The following is a 17,645-nucleotide window of genomic DNA, read 5'->3' on the forward strand; positions in this document are numbered from 1 at the left end:
AAAAAAAACAAAAAAAAAGTGTACTTGTATTGATTAGTTTGGATCAGCCATGTAAGTTTGCAATAAATCTAGACCAACAACAATAGATCTGTTCTATTAATAATATTGTTACCAATTATTTTAGTTTATCGCTATTTTATGCTTTTAGCTTTCTCAATACTTTATGATCCTATAACAATTTAAAAAAAAAAAAAAAGGAACGACCTGAAATCGAACTAGTGGTTCACCTCTCCTCCTGCCGACGTTCTAACCACTCTGCTAGTGAGAAGACTATAGTTATATATTGTTTGCTTCAATTTAAAGCCGCAACCTACAAAGGGACTAATTCAGCTTCAGTCAAGTAATTTTTTTCCCCTTGTTCAAGATATCAAACAAAATAATTAATTCCCAATAGCTAATTAACTAATTTGTTATTTTTGTAAAATTGATTATTGTGTTGTCAGGTAAAAGAATTATTTTTGCAAAGTGTCAGCTTGGTCCGAGATTGAGTGTGGGAGAAATAACATGTACAAACTTTTTACCAGACACACAAACAGAGTGAGTTGATGTAAGCTTTGTAAAAATAATATTGTGCTTATAGTCTACCAGCCTCCCTAGATTAGAATTACAATAAGTAATATAAACAATGCTTCCAGTTTTCGATGCACTATTTAAGTACATAATTATTGTGAGGACACAAACGAAAGGACGCCCATGATTATATGGCTGCACTGGGCTGGACTGTATGCCAGGGACGATTTGAAGACCAAGTCTGCTGAAACAGGAGTCTCCAAGAAATGCATACTGGGCCTAAGCTTACTTGATACCTGCTCCCAGAGTATTGATTTAACAAGATTTTTTTGTAGGATAGCGGGGCGCCATAAATGGTCAATGGGTAAGAAGGAGTGGTTTAGTTTAGATCCACTTTAGCAAACGCAGACCACTTTAGTAAACACAGACCACTTCTCAAATTGATTAGATGAGTCAAACCATAATAATAGACTTTGGCCTTTACAGCAATAGAAAATAACTTAGTTGAAATTTTGTTTGAGACAAAACAAGATTAAATTATTTATCTTTATTTATTTCACATGTAACAATAGAAACTAAACGAAATAAAAACTAAACATTTCATCACTTCAGTCTAACAGACCACGTCACAAACTTGGATTGCAATGACGTCACAAGTGGTGACCTCTCAGAGGTCAAAGGTTTTATGGTAGTTACACTATTTTTATACATGTAACATCGGGTTCCATTACAATGAGTGAGTAGATAAGGATAAGATGATTCAGCGAATGTTGTCAATAGGTCAGTTGAAGAATGTTGTCACTAGGTCAGTTGAAGAATGTTGTCAATAGGTCAGTTGAAGAATGTTGTCAATAGGTCAGTTGAAGAATGTTGTCAATAGGTCAGTTGAAGAATGTTGTCAATAGGTCAGTTGAAGAATGTTGTCAATAGATCAGTTGAAGAATGGTGCGAATAGGTCAGTTGAAGAATGGTGTGAATAGATCAGTTAAAGAATGATGTGAATAGGTCATATGAAGATTGATGTGAATAGGTCAATTGAAGAATGATGTGAATAGGTTAGTTGAACAACGGTTGATCTTTTTAATTCTTTAGTCCTGAGTTTGGATAAAATGCTGAGTTGGTAGAAGTGGTCAGATCTTGTGTCATCGTTTATCAGAATTGGACTTCTTCCTCCTCCTGGAGTCAAGAGCCTCCTTCAGCGTTTGCTGTTTGTACACTTCCCAGTTGACCATGGTGTCCAGTTGGGCCTGTAGCGTCTCTGTAGAAGGAAGCGGTCGGATCTGCGGATAAAAAGAGTTTTATTTGTTAATGTATATCTGAGAAATTGAAATACATACACACACAGACATGTATATATATAATATACTATATACATCTACATATATATACATACACAAACATTCACTATCAGCGTGGACAATCATATATTTGTTGGCCTTTTGCCTGTGCTAATGGATTTCGTTATTTGAGTGTTACTTCCGTTCGATTTAACTGCATAAGACACAGCGCGAAAGAGCCTAACAATATACATACAGTGACAAACACATACATTTTCATACATATACATACATACATATGCAATAATAATAATAATAATAATAATAATTAGGTTTGTCTTCAAGCCCGAAGATTAATGAAGAATACAATAATAATATACATACATAACACATATGCATACATACTATAAATATGAATTGTATATAATTATTATTAGGTATTCATTTTTAGACTTTGTTGACCCCGTCCCAGTTACCATTTTGTTGAAACCACCCACCCCACCCCATAATGAATGTTACCCTCGTACTGACCTCTCCACGTATTTTCTTCCTCAATTCCTCCGAGGTGCGGTCCATAAAATACTTTCTGTCTATCATGATGACCTCCGCCCCTTCAGATACAAGACTCGTGCTAGTGGTTTCCTTTAGAGGCCCGAAAACACACGACTCAAGACCCTAAAATACATTGTACAAAACAGTCTTTGGAAATGTGCAGGTCAAGTGAGAACGAAGACTTAGTGTTAATATTGAATGGTGTGACTCGTGTATGCTACAATCTTCAGACCAATAAATCTGATGACCCAATTTCCAATGTATACGGCAAATATACCAGAGATTTGTTTTAGTGATTTAACAGAAACCCTCTTTACGAAATATAACAATTCAATTCACTTTGAAGTAGAAATCTCGAAAAGATTTTAAAGTGTCATTCTTATATGCACAAACGCATTCTCCTGCCGTCTATATCTTCACTATGAACCCTATTAATAAAGCAAGTAAAATTAAATGAAATAATGTCAGGTTGAGCAGGGCCGATATTGAAGTGTGAGTGACAATCGATGCGCATGTAGACGAAGTGTAACTATTTGGCATGGTCATCGTAAGATCCTCATTGTAACCGAAACTTCTTGTTGAACTGTCATTTGTCAGCAGAACACGTCAACAGAACGTTGGCACAACGCTCGGGAAGTATTCAACCGTTTTAACGCGAGCAAACGGGTAGAATTGGATTGGTGGATCCGTATTAAAATGAATAATTTAAAAAAAAAAACAATTACAATAATGGTTTTACTTGATTAAAATTCAAACGTAAATGTATAGGCTCTAACTACATAGAAAATCGAGTTGAAAAGTTGCCTACGAAAACAACAACAACAAAAAAAAATGGTCTTCAGAAAATTATATTTCAAAAAGACGTTGAGAATTAAGTAATTTTGTTTAATGTCGGTAGGAAACTTCGTTTTGTTACATAACTAAAACTGCAAAGCTCCGTAAAAGGAGTTTAAGGCAAGGAATAAAATTATTACTCTTAATTTTTTGTAATTGAAATTTTTTACTATTAAATTGTAAACGAGCTACAAGGCTATAGAGTTATCGATACAATAGATAAATCTGAGAAAGGGGTTGAGACATGGGGACTAGCAAAAAAGAATGTGGGGTCAAAATTCCATCCATTGTTTACTACTACTTAATGATCCAAAACAAAGTATCTATTTAAATAATTGCGAAAGAAAAATAGTTTGCAAATTGCGTCATCAAAACTTACGTAGATATCTTGTTGACCTAGTTTCATAACCTCAACAAACACCACTTTGCGGTCCTTGTTGTCACGGGTTGGGCTTTTGGAAGGCGAGTCGAGATTTCCACTAGATCTATTCTGAGCCTAGCAATTTAATATATATATATATTATTTTTTGTTATGTTGTTTTAGTTTTGTTATTTTTTTGTTATGGTATGCTTTTGTTTAAAAATCTACATATCTTGTATTCTATTTAGACTGGTCTTACCATATATTGAAAATGTATGTTTTGCTGTTCTAAAATAGCATCCAGTGTCTGCAGGTGCTCTAATCTGTTTCTCTCATCTGAAAATAATGTTACGTACTGGTATAACGTGAAGTAATTGGAAGAATAATTGGCAACCCACTTTATCCTAACGAGATAGAGATAAGTCAACCCACTTTATCCTAAGGAGATAGAGACAAGTCAACCCACTTTATCCTAAGGAGATAGAGACAAGTCAACCCACATTATCCTAAGGAGATAGAGACAAGTCAACCCACATTATCCTAAGGAGATAGAGACAAGTCAACCCACATTATCCTAAGGAGATAGAGGTAAGTCAACCCACTTTATCCTAAAGAGATAGAAAAGTCAACCCACTTTATCCTAAGGAGATAGAGATAAAGTCAACCCACTTTATCCTATAGAGATAAAGTCAACCCACTTTATCCTAAGGAGAGAGACAAGTCAACCCACTTTATCCTAAGGAGAGAGACAAGTCATCCCACTTTATCCTAAGGAGAAAAAATTAAACAAAAGAAATTAAAAGTACATTGATCGTCTCCTCTCTTATGCTATATATAAAATACTTTTTTTTTATCGTAAGTATTTTTAATTGGTCTAGCTACTTGTAATTGAGGCCACACTTGATTTATTGCAAACACTTCTGGGTGGAGATGTCAAATTTAAAGATACAAACAAACAAGCAAACTATAAAAGTACTTTTAAAAGAAGGCTCTTATCTAAGTAACATAACTCCACATTTACATTCATATCTCTCAATACTGTGATAACTATTTCCTTTATCAATATAAAAAATTAATTAATTAATTGCCATTATAAATATTATATTTAGTTAATTATTTGATTAATTTTTTCTCTTCAACAATAAATAATTGTGCAGAGACAGAGTGAGTTGATTGAAGCTTTTGTAAAAATTAAATCATTTTCTATCTGTTAAATATTTCGTTTCACAAACCATTAAACGACTTAGAAAAGTAAACACTTAAGTAAATTATACAATCCTTAAAAGGTTAAACAAAACATTTCATCTCCATTTAGCAACAATGGCCTGGACATTTCCTGATAAACGTCTCTTGACTAGCTTCTGGAGAAGCTGTGCAGTGGGAGACATTGTCAAGGAAGTCAAGACAATAGATAAGATACACCCAACAACTTCCGTTACTAATTGGAATCAACAATGAATTTGAAAAAAAAACAACTGACCCTTGATTGCTGCTCATAGTATCAGTTTACCAGGTTATCCTTAAATACTGAATCAACACCAATGAATTTGAAAACTTGCCCTTGATTGCTCTCCACTGCATAGGGCCGTAAGTGTGGGCATGTCAGGTTACGAGGCCCCGGAGGATATTCCAGCTACCCGTCGCCTCAGCGTGGCCCTCCGGTGGAAACGTCCAGGGGTGGAACTGGATAGGCAAAGAACGAGTAGCGAACCAGGCCTTCTAGCAGGTCTCCCTGGGTGAGCTTTTGTTTTTTTTATCTCACTCGGGGTGGGGATGGAACAAGTAACCTGCAACCCTCTCCACAAGTCGGTCACACCTTTCCACAAAGAGGGTCGTCATCAGTGTCCCGTTAGCTGGAGTGGCGGCCCTCGCACGGGACAGTGGCGGTAACAGTATAGGAATATGAGACAAGCTCCCCGCAGTTAGCACTGTTCTCGACCACATATAGTGAGTGGACCCAGGAACGGGTACGGTGCGCTGTGTACGCGGCACGGCCCGGCCCAGTCAATCGATATGGCCGTCTACCGCTGGGAGCCCTCAGACAAGACACGGTATGAAGAGTCCCAATGTCGAGGCCTGGTTGTTAGATAAAAGCCTTTCCAACAACCAACGGGATTCACGGCGCTTTAAGCCATAGCCATCTTCAGAACACAGTAAATAAGACCAAAACGAAGGAACTTGTACTTTGGATCTTTATATATTCTATTGAGATAACGGATGCGCTGGATGTGGCAAAATATGTAGATCATGGTTCAAATATGTAGATCAAAATATGTAGATCATAGTTCAAATATGTAGATCATGGTTCAAATATGTAGATCAAAATATGTAGATCAAAATATGTAGATCATGGTTCAAATATGTAGATCAAAATATGTAGATCATGGTTCAAATATGTAGATCAAAATATGTTGATCATGGTAGATCAGGGTTCGGACTGCGTAGCCACGTAAATTAATGCACTCCTCCCCTAGTCCCCAGACTCTAAGACAAACCTCTTATAGAGTTTAAATAAGAGCTGAGATTGGACTTTTTAGAGGGCGCACATAAAGATGTTAAACCGTTTATGTGCTTTAAAAAAACGGAGGCCTATAAATTGTTGGTGTATTTGGTGTATACTAAGCAAAGGAATCTTTTGGGGACTTAAACAGCCTTTTGGGCTGGTTCATATAAGGTCTTTTTAACATTTACCTATCCAGGGATCTCTGTTGCTCAATAAACTCAAAGGGCGATATGCCTGCACATGTGCACCACCATGAGCACCACTGTGCGCCCCAACATGTTCAACACCACCTCCTCCTAGTGCCCCTTTTTTAGCCTTTGCTTCCCCAATGTTTGGTAGACGTGGGAATGGAGACAGACTGGACTTGGACTTGGGCGAATCTGTAATGGAAAGAAAAACAACGAGGAAAGTAAGATATAAATCAGCTTCCCCCCCCCCATAGATATTTATCCAGTTGACACACTGCATCCAGTTGACACACTATTGACACACTGCATCCAGTTGACACACTATTGACACACTGCATCCAGTTGACACACTATTGACACACTGCATCCAGTTGACACACTATTGACACACTGCATCCAGTTGACACACTATTGACACACTGCATCCAGTTGACACACTATTGACACACTGCATCCAGTTGACACACTATTGACACACTGCATCCAGTTGACACACTATTGACACACTGCATCCAGTTGACACACTATTGACACACTGCATCCAGTTGACACACTATTGACACACTGCATCCAGTTGACACACTATTGACACACTGCATCCAGTTGACACACTGCATCCAGTTGACACACTATATCCAGTTGACACATTACATCCAGTTGACATAACATCCAGTTGACACACTACATACAGTTTAGCTCCTGTGTTTGTACTGTAAATAATGAACGAGGTCTAGCCATAGAGTTCCTGATGTAGATTGTGACATGCTAGTGTTAATCGGTTAAACTACGCGTAGAAATACATTTCAGTAGCACATACTAAAAACGCAAAATACCTCTAGGTGTTATATTATAATACATGAAAAACTGTCATGGAATCTCCATATTGATGAAACTATCATAAAAATCAAACAAAGCGTTAGGGTTTATTAAAAGAAATTTCTATTAATCAAATAAGAACATAAAACAAAAATGTTATTTAACCTCGGTTAGGCCAATAATAGAATACGCATCCTTTGTCTGGGACCCCTCAACTCAAGAAAACATTAGGAAACTGGAACAGACACAAAATAGAGCAGTGAGATTCATAACAAATGAATATTCACATTTGACTAGTCACTAGAGTAACACCTTTAGTTAAATCACAAAATTTAGAAAGCTTTCAGGATAGAGGACTAAAAGTAAAGTAGCAATTATACATAAAACACTAAACCATAATCTTCAAATACAAAAACAAAATTTAATAAAATACTCAGAAAGACACAAAGATAATATCGTATTCCTCATGCCATATGCTAGGACAAATTTGTACAAACGCTCTTTCTTTCCTAGCGTTATTAGAGCATGGAATGGGTTGCCTGAGCTAGCCAGGAAAACCAATATGCATGACTAAATGCATGACGCGTAGGACGTAATCATCTTTTTGAAGTAACGTCTGTATTATATAAGATAAGATAAGATAAGTAGCAATTAACGATAGACATTTAACAGTGAAATAAGAGTCAAACTAGGTCTGTACTGAAAGTTGTATGTATCTCTATAGACGTTTTGTTTTCACTGAAGGTCGTATGATTTATTTGTAAAGTACTATCTCAAGTCTCTGTGTAATGACTTGTTACCTAGTTTAGAAAGGTCTCTTGGCGTAGTCCTTTTGACAGGGCTGACAGCTCGAAGGGCTTTGATCACTCGGCAGTGTCCACTTTTGACCACGTAGAGCCAGGTGGAAGTGTTGCTGTCTTTACAAAGTAGCACCCCGCGTCTGTCCAAAGAAGACAAACAATTGAAAAAATACTTTAAAAAATGCTTATCTAAGGGAAAAAATCGCTAATTAGAGCAATTTATCTCAAGGTGACAGGGTTTAGCTCCCTTTCTGGTTTATAAAACAAAATTACTAACCGTGCGCCAGAAAAAAGCGTCCAGGAGAATAAATCCTTATATCCAGTTATCAAAATACTTAAAAAAGGCATTTAAATTGAGAATATAACTGAAATATAACTGAAAATGAGTTTTTAAGCAGTATTTCCAGAGCCTGTCCCGTGTTCCTTGATCTTACCTTACATACGTGAACAGAAGAGCTGTGGGATCGTCCAGAGGCAACACGTGTATGGGCCATTCTCGGAGAATGGGCACAGTCCTCAAGAAGCTCACGTGCTCTGGCTCCACCCCTTCCTTCACGTGCATGAAGATGTCGATGAAATCTTCGCGGCCAACAGCCAATAGCTCTACGTCATCCTTGCACGTGACGGTGGCAGAGCGGCGTGACTTGTGCATCAGTGCCAACTCCTGAAGACATTTTGGAGGTTTGTGAGATTAGAGAAAAGGCATTATATAATGGTGTTGAAGTGGATGAGCTGTCTGATGGGCACTAAAAAGGTTAATATACATCGTGCTTTATAGTGCTTGGGTGTAGGTGTTTCAACGATGATATATTATATATGATCAATAATCAATATAAAGACTTGTGCGTAATATAATTAGTGAACAAGTAAAATATTAAAAAATAAAATAAACAAAAAAAAAAAAAAGAAAAAGCTTATTTAAGGGGAGGATCTCCGGCCATACAACGTTATATCTAAATAATATAAAAGTTATTTCCCTTATTTAATACCAAACAAAATAATTACTAATAATTAATTGACTAATTGGTTAATTTTTTTATTGATTTAATTTTTTTAGGTACAATATCAATCAATTATCTATGTGGACAAAACCCTACAAATTTAGCCATAGCTGTGAATATTGAAGGATTAATTTCCCTAATTGGTATCAAACAGAATAATAACAAGTATTTATTCACTAATAGGTTGTTTTTTTTTTATAACTTCATGTCTTGTCTACGCCTATGAATAATTGTGCAAAGTTTCAACTTGATTCGAGATTGGGTGTGGGAGAAATAATATGTTCAAACGTTTTACAAGACAGAGAGAGACAGAGAGAGAGAAAGAGACAGAGAGAGAGAGACAGAGAGACAGAGACAGAGAGAGAGACAGAGAGACAGAGAGAGAGAGACAGAGACAGAGACAGAGACGGAGACAGAGAGACAGAGAGAGAGACAGAGAGAGAGAGAGAGAGACAGAGAGAGAGATTTTAGAAATGTTCTAGTCACAATAAAAGCTTAAAACAATTTTTTCTTAGAACAGGACAATCATCTTACGACATTCATCTAACGACAACCAATCATCTTACGACAATCATCTTACGACAATCATCTTACAACATTCATCTAACGACAACCAATCATCTTACGACAATCATCTTACGACATTCATCTAACGACAACCAATCATCTTACGACAATCATCTTACGTCATTCACCTAACGACATTCATCTAACTATAATCATATAATAACAATCATCTAACGACAGTCATCTAACGATAGTCATCTAATACCGATGAATAATTACCAAAATATAATTATATTCGGCTCATGACATTTGGTTAGGAGGCTATCCTTATAACTGTATATCCTGTAACTTAACCCTTCACTTCACCCCATTGGCTTTGTAACTCTAATGAGGATCTCTAGTAACATCTCAATTACAATGTCACATAAATAGATTTCTTGAAAAATAAACTTTGAAATGTTGGGAGGTTGGAACTAGAACAGCAAAATGCTTACCCCAAAACTTTTACCTCTGCCAAGGAATGCTGCCGTTCTAGGAACCTGTTCTCCTGTTTGCTTGTCTGATTCTAGAATCACCACAGCGGCTGTGGAAGAAAAGCCAAGCCAAAGGAGCATTAAGATTGTAGAAGTTTTCAGCTAAAACTGCAGTACAGAAAAGATTTCAGACTTAATGTAGACTAAAAGTGAAATGGAATGCTTTCTTGTCGCAGATGAAATGTAACACTTTCTCCAGGTGGATGAAATCTAACACTTTCTTCAGGCGGATGAAATGTAATGCTTTCTTCAGGCGGATGAAATGTAACACTTTCTTCAGGCGGATGAAATGTAACACTTTCTTCAGGCGGATGAAATGTAACACTTTCTTCAGGCGGATGAAATGTAACACTTTCTTCAGGCGGATGAAATGTAACACTTTCTTCAGGCGGATGAAATGTAACACTTTCTTCAGGCGGATGAAATGTAACACTTTCTTCAGGCGGATGAAATGTAATACTTTCTTCAGGTGGATGAAATGTAATACTTTCTTCAGGCGGATGAAATGTAATACTTTCTTCAAGTGGATGAAATGTAACACTTAACATAAACTAACATACCTGTGCCAGACACTAGATGTAATGGTCCTAACTATTAGACTTACATACCTGTACCGGACACTAGATGTAATGGTCCTAACTATCAGACTTACATACCTGTGCCAGACAGTAGATGTAATAGTCCTAACTATCAGACCTACATACCTGTACCGGACACTAGATGTAATGGTCCTAACTATCAGACTGACATACCTGTGCCAGACAGTATCAGACTGACGTACCTGTGCCAGACAGTATCAGACTGACATACCTGTGCCAGACAGTATCAGACTGACATACCTGTGCCAGACAGTATCAGACTGACATACCTGTGCCAGACAGTATCAGACTGACATACCTGTGCCAGACAGTATCCGACTGACATACCTGTGCCAGACAGTATCAGACTGACATACCTGTGCCAGACAGTATCAGACTGACATACCTGTGCCAGACAGTATCAGACTGACATACCTGTGCCAGACAGTATCAGACTGACATACCTGTGCCAGACAGTATAAAGTAAAAATTCTCCGCTGTGTGACCTTGTCGTATAATCACACGTTTCGCTTCAAAACTGAAAGTAAAAGAAATAAATCTAAATATAGCACAAGATTGGACAACTAGCGCATGCTTTGAGTTAGTTATTTTAAGATAAACATAATTCCAATCAAATCGTCTGAATATTACAAAGGAACGTGTGATTGCGAATTTACGGCTTCAGCGTTAGGATAAATCAGCCATGATGTAACACATTGCCACTGTCAACCAATGATGTCACTGACCGTTTTGTCAAAAGTTAGTTTTTCGTCTCTACGCTTGTATCTAATAAGAGCTTCTCTGTGACAAGACACCTCTCTATAATACGCTTGTATCTAATAAGAGCTTCTCTGTGACAAGACACCTCTCTATAATGCGCTTGTATCTAATAAGAGCTTCTCTGTGACAAGACACCTCTATAATACGCTTGTATCTAATAAGAGCTTCTCTGTGAAAAGACACCTCTCTATAATACGCTTGTATCTAATAAGAGCTTCTCTGTGACAAGACACCTCTCTATAATACGCTGGTATCTAACATGAGCTTCTCTGTGAAAAGACACCTCTCTATAATACGCTGGTATCTAACATGAGCTTCTCTGTGAAAAGACACCTCTCTATAATACGTTGGTATCTAACATGAGCTTCTCTGTGAAAAGACACCTCTCTATAATACGCTGGTATCTAACATGAGCTTCTCTGTGAAAAGACACCTCTCTATAATACGCTGGTATCTAACATGAGCTTCTCTGTGACAAGACACCTCTCTATAATTGCTCTATTTGGATGGCAAACGCGTGTGTTGTCTTTTGGTTCATAATGTCTTTATAGCTTTTCTCTTGTACATTTTATTTTAGTTATTTAATTGGTAATGCCATACGTTATACTGGTTCGATTTGATTTGATTTGATTTGTTGATTTGAGGCACATCGGCACAATTTAGGCCATGTCGTGCCCGCAGTCCCCCAAGGACCACTCTCTCTCCAAACAACAAGGGCCAGACTCTATACAGTAATATAATTAAAATTAAGGTCTATTCACAGTTAAAATAGTAAAGGTAGTAAAAATTTAAATATTTGGTAAAAATCTAATGTAAATAGTGCATGTTCACAAATTCAGAAATCAGATCTTCGTAGATAGCCCCACTTCCCGAATAAAGCCCAGTACCTTCCCAGGGTCGACATTATTAAATAGTGTTTTTAGATTAGTGGCTCTAAAATGTTTCGCCCTGACATCCTGGTATCTGGGGCAATCAACGAGGATATGTTCCACGGTGAGGCGAGAGTCACAGTACTCGCAAAGTGGGGGCTCCTCTCTCTTCAGTACAAAAGAGTGCGTGATGTAGGTGTGGCCAATCCTAAGTCTGGACATGGTTGTGCTACCACGCCTTGTCAGACCCTTAGATGTGGGCCGCCACCTGACATCCGCCACAATCTGCCTGAGTTTACTGTGAGTCTCAGCCTCCCATCGGTTCTGCCACTCTCGATAGGTGGCAGAGGCAATACTTTGTCTCAGGTCCGAGTAGGGAATTTGGGTTCCTGACACCGCATGATTTAGGGCTCTCTTTGCTTCTCTGTCTGCGGCTTCGTTTCCCTCAATGCCAACATGGGAGGGGACCCAGATGAAGGTGACATCCCTACGGTCGGCTGTTATTAGGTCCAACAGCTTCAGGCTCTTATGTACCAATGGGATGTCAGTCTTCATCCGCCCCAAAGCTTGCAATGCAGATTTGGAGTCGGAGCAGATTATAAATTTACTCCTTTCTGATGCTTTTACGGCCATAAGTGCAAGCAATATTGCGTGCAATTCGGCCGTAAAGATGGAGCAGCCATCGGGGAGTCTACGGGAGATTGTTTTGTTCCGAAAGGAGCAGGCACACGCGACCTTTCCCTCCATTTTGGATCCGTCTGTGTAGATGGTGCCACAATCTCCGTAGCTCTCCTGCAGTTCCCTAAAGTGGACTTGTAGTATGCTTGGGTCTGTATTTTCTTTTTTGAAATTAAGGAGGGATAAATTTAATTTGGGTTTATTCATTAGCCAAGGTGGATTCTGAGGGGTTTCTATTTTAGAGATTTGGTCAATGGGTGGGGTTAAATTTTGGATGGGTTCTCTCATTCGAAGGCCCAACGGCTGTATGACGTTAGGCCTTCGATTGTATAATTCTACCTCTGTGGGGTTAAATATGGAGTCAAAAGCAGGGTTCGTGGGGTTGGATTTTAGCTTGACTATATACTGCATTGCAAGCTTTTTCATTCTTATATCCATGGGGAGTTCTCCAGCCTCCACATGGAGACTTGGGATAGGTGATGTACGAAACGCGCCGAGACAGAGACGCAGGGCAGCATTTTGTATTGGTTCCAGTATTTTTAGGTACGACTTCCTTGCTGCTCCATATATTATGGATCCGTAGTCTAGCTTGGATCGAATTAGACTCCGATAGAGCAGCAGCAAGGTATCTCTGTCAGCTCCCCAGTCCGTATGGCTGAGTACTCTTAGTATGTTTAATGACTTTTGGCATTTCTTCCTAAGTTCCTTAATGTGGGGGAGAAAATTAAATTTGGAATCTAAGGTGAGGCCTAAAAATTTTGTAGTTTTCACGACAGGGATCTTCTTTTTGTGTATAAATAGTTCAGGGTCTGGGTGGAGTCCCCTTAGATTACAAAAATGCATACTAACTGTTTTGGAGTCTGAGAATTTGAAACCATTATAGTTTGCCCAACCCTGAATTTTGTTTAAACATAACTGTAATTTCCTTTCTAAGGTGTTCATGTTTTTCCCATAAGTAAGAATGACAAAGTCATCGACATACAAAGAGCACTCTATGCCAGGGGACAGCGCATTTATGATGCTATTTATTTTAATGTTGAACAGGGTGACTGACAGAATGCTGCCCTGGGGTACACCCATTTCCTGGTCATGAGTGTCAGAAGCGGAGTTGCCCACTCGGACCTGGAATTTTCGATCTTTCAGGAATTCCTCCACAAAGCGGGGGAGGTGTCCCTTAAGCCCCATAAGCGCCAGGTCACGTAGAATGCCATGTTTCCAGGTTGTGTCATAGGCCTTTTCTATATCGAAGAATACAGCTACTAGATGTTCTCTTCTGAGTAATGCATTTCTAATATAAGCTTCCAGCCTTACCAGGTGGTCAGTTGTTGTCCGCCCCTGCCGGAATCCGCACTGGTAGTTTGAGATCACTTTATTCTTTTCCAGGTACCAGACCAGCCTACTGTTAATCATTCTTTCCATGGTTTTGCAGATGCAGCTTGTTAGTGCTATTGGTCGATAGTTAGCTGGGTCAGAGCCGTCTCTTCCCGGTTTAGGTATCGGTATAACTGTGGCTTTCCTCCAGCTGTTTGGGAAAGCGCCTGTTTGCCACACACAGTTATAGACCCCTAGTAGGACTGCCAATGAGGGTTCGGGAAGGTGCTTGAGGAACTGGTAATGGATTTCGTCTTCTCCAGGCGCTGTGTCATGTGACTTGTCCAGCGATTCCCTCAGTTCCTCAAGCGAGAACGGTTTGTTGTAGTCTTCATTGTTCTCTGACCTGAAATCAATGGGGTGTCTTTCCTCCCTGGTTTTGACTTTTTGGAACTCTGGCGTGTAGTGTGCAGTGGATGATTTTTCTGCTATTGAGGATGCAAGGCAGTCAGCTATTTCTCTGGGGGACGTGACAGTTCGTCCTTGGTTTTTCAAATGCCCTATTGCATTTGATTCTTTCCCTTTGATTCGCCTTACTGCCTTCCAAACCGCTCTAGCAGAAGTTTTGGCATCCAGACTGCCGACAAAACTTCTCCAGGAATTCCTTTTGGCTGACCGTATGGTTTGTCTAGCCTTTGCTCTAGCTATCCTGAATAGCTTTAGGTTTTCCTGGGAAGGATTCTTTATAAATGCAGCCAGTCGTTTTTTCCTATCACCAATAGCACTTTTGCAAGCTGTATCAAACCATGGTTTGCTAGGCCGTTTTGGATTTGCAGAGGTTAGGGGTACAACTTTCCTGGCTATACTTAGTAGCTTGCTAGCAAAGGTATCAGCTGGGTTCTGTTCATGGAGGATATTTTCTGTGATATCCTCAGAGCATCTTTTTTGGAATTGTTCCCAATCGGCCTTATTCAGTTTCCACCGCTGAGGTCGTCCCAATGAAGGGAGATTGTTAGTAATGATGATTGGGAAGTGATCACTTCCCCGTAGATCATTGCTAACTGACCATTTAAAATCGTCCAGAAGTCCGGGGACGCATACGGTGAGGTCAATGCATGTGAATGATCCAGTTCCTGGGTGCAAGTAGGTCGGTGATGCATCATTAAGTATGCATAAATCATGTTGGAGGAAGATATCCTCCAGCATACGACCTCTTGTGTCGGTATTGTTGGATCCCCACATGGTGTTATGGGCATTGAAATCCCCAAGGATTAAATAAGGCCGGGGGAGTTGTTTCAATAGGTCCTCCATGTCTGTTCGGTTTAATGGAGCGCCTGGTGGTAGATACAGGCTGCAGCAAGTGATAACCTTGTGAAGGGTTATCCTAGCTGCTACGGCCTGTAGTGTGGTCTGTAGTTCTACCCTCTCATGGGGGATGCTATCCTTCACAAGGATACAGACTCCACCTGATGCTCTCTCTGCATCCTCAACATTCTTGGTGTAAGCACGGTAGCTTCGGAAGCTGATGCAATCTTTCAGAAATGTTTCCTGTAAGCAGACAGCTACAGGAGTCTCAGAGTCCATCAGTAGCTGCATTTCCTCGTAATTGGCCTTGAGGCCTCTACAATTCCACTGTACAATTCTGGAATCCATGGCTTATTCTAGATGACCTACTTGGAGCTATTTGGCCTTGGGAGGCCCCCGGAGGGGTTTCCCTTTATTCCAGTGACCTTGGTATTTTTATTCTTGGGTTTGGATGGAGAGGAGGACAACCCCCTTTTGGGGGAAGTCTTTCTCTCTGGAGAGGGGAGATCCCTCTGGTTAGAGCGGAAGTTATTTCCTCCTCTCTCACCTCGGGCATCCTCTCCGCTTTGATTTCTCCCCTTAGGGAGTTGGTCAACCTCTAACTCGGTAGAGGTTGGGGTGTCTGGCTGGGTTCTCTGAGGAGAACCTGTGTCAGACATGATGTCTCCGGGTTCTCCCGGAGTATTGGTTTTGACATGCTGCTCAGTCTCCATGCTCTCATCAGCGAGCACAGAGAACCTGTTCTTTAGCATGACAACAGGGCTTTCTTGTTTCTTCAGAGGTGTGTTCTTTGGCGGTGTTTTCTTCTGAGTTGGGGGAGGAGGAGGGGGTGGTGGGGTCAATGTGTCCGTCTGTGTGGCTATGGATCTTCCTTTCTTAGCAACAGCCTGGGCGTAGGTCTTTGTCAAGCCGAATTGGCCCTTGGGTAGGGCCAGTACAGCCGATTTCGCCTGGCTAAAGGTACATCCGTTTCTTGCCTTGTACTCCTGCACGGCAACCTCCTGTTTCCACACAGGGCAGTCCTTGGAGTAGGCTGAGTGGCCAGCTTGACAGTTTGGGCATTTGAACTGGGCTGTGCAGCCCTTGTCCTCATGACCCTCTCCAGCACATCTGGCACACACAGTGTTCCTCTTGCAGACTGCCGCGCCGTGTCCATAACCCTGGCACTTGAAGCACCTCATGGGGTTAGGTATGTAGGGCCTCACTGGAACTCGTAGGTATCCTGCCTTCACATACTCTGGCGGTGTCCTAGTTCCGAATGTGAGGATAATAGTGGCGGTTTTGACCTCCTCACCCTCCCTGCGCCTGGTAATGCGCCGGGCATGGGTGACTCCTTCAATGCCCTCCACTATTTCCTTCTCGGAACATTCCAGTAGGTCCCTAGAGCTGATTACACCTCTGCTGGTGTTCAGACTCTTGTGTGGCATGACTTCCACTTGGAGATCACAGAGTCTTCTGCATCTTAAAAGCCCATCAGAGTGTGTCTTGCTGTCTACTTCTACAAGGAGTTCCATTGTTTTGTGTAGCTTAGACACACTCTTGGGCTCTCCCACTACTGACCTGAGTCCCTTATAGATAATAAAAGGGCTCAACTTGGTCAGGCTTTTTCCCTCCTCTGTGCATCTAACCACCAGAAATGATGGCCAGGTGACACAGCTTTTTGGGACCTCCTCTTTTTTATCGTCGATTCGGCGTTTCTTGCCCAGACATAGGTCTGGGGCAAGTAGTTTTGTGTGTGTTTTTTTGTCCATATATATTTTGGTTAATTCGGCACCTGTGCTCCCCACCCGCCATCGAGTCCAACAAGGGGACGGGCCATTCGGATGTCCAGAATGAGCCCGCCAGGGCTACACAGGTGCTATACTCAGTCAGCTGCTACATCGGACATGTGTCCGATACAGCAGCTCCCTGATTGACCCTCCAGCCACCGCCCTCCAGCATAGGTCGACGACCTATGCTGGTAGCTCGGCATGACCAGCCGGTTGACCCAGAGCGGGCCATCTGGGTCTCAGGTCTAGGGGAACTTGGAGCCAAAGTATTGTGTTGTTGTGGTTTATCCTCAGATAGCCACCACTCAAACACCAGGATCTCTTTATCCCCCCTTACCCGTCGCAGTCCACGGCAAACGGACTGGTCTAGGACGTAGTGAGAATTTAAAGTTAAGGAGACAGTGTGATGATCAATGAAGGCAGACTTAGGAAAAGAGGAGGCAGACACAATGATAGAAAAGAAGTAGGGCACT

General features: G+C 40.5%; 1 protein-coding gene across 3 annotated transcripts in view; it reads right to left on the minus strand.

The window, feature by feature from the left end:
* Window positions 1-1,049: 1,049 nt before the first annotated feature.
* Window positions 1,050-17,645, minus strand: part of LOC106056796 (cyclic nucleotide-binding domain-containing protein 2-like) — a 41,882-nt gene continuing 25,286 nt past the window's right edge. For all 3 annotated transcript variants that reach the window (XM_056039539.1, XM_056039540.1, XM_056039541.1), the window contains 9 exons: window positions 10,925-10,998; window positions 9,844-9,932; window positions 8,276-8,505; window positions 7,842-7,981; window positions 6,226-6,417; window positions 3,794-3,870; window positions 3,553-3,669; window positions 2,319-2,462; window positions 1,050-1,790 (listed from right to left, as the gene is read on the minus strand). In XM_056039539.1, the coding sequence (XP_055895514.1) occupies window positions 1,653-1,790; window positions 2,319-2,462; window positions 3,553-3,669; window positions 3,794-3,870; window positions 6,226-6,417; window positions 7,842-7,981; window positions 8,276-8,505; window positions 9,844-9,932; window positions 10,925-10,998 (1,201 nt within the window). In that variant the 3' untranslated portion in view covers window positions 1,050-1,652. The remainder of the gene's footprint in view (window positions 1,791-2,318; window positions 2,463-3,552; window positions 3,670-3,793; window positions 3,871-6,225; window positions 6,418-7,841; window positions 7,982-8,275; window positions 8,506-9,843; window positions 9,933-10,924; window positions 10,999-17,645) is intronic.

This window comes from Biomphalaria glabrata, chromosome 8 (assembly GCF_947242115.1).
Source record: "Biomphalaria glabrata chromosome 8, xgBioGlab47.1, whole genome shotgun sequence".
NCBI classification, from domain to species: domain Eukaryota; kingdom Metazoa; phylum Mollusca; class Gastropoda; family Planorbidae; genus Biomphalaria; species Biomphalaria glabrata.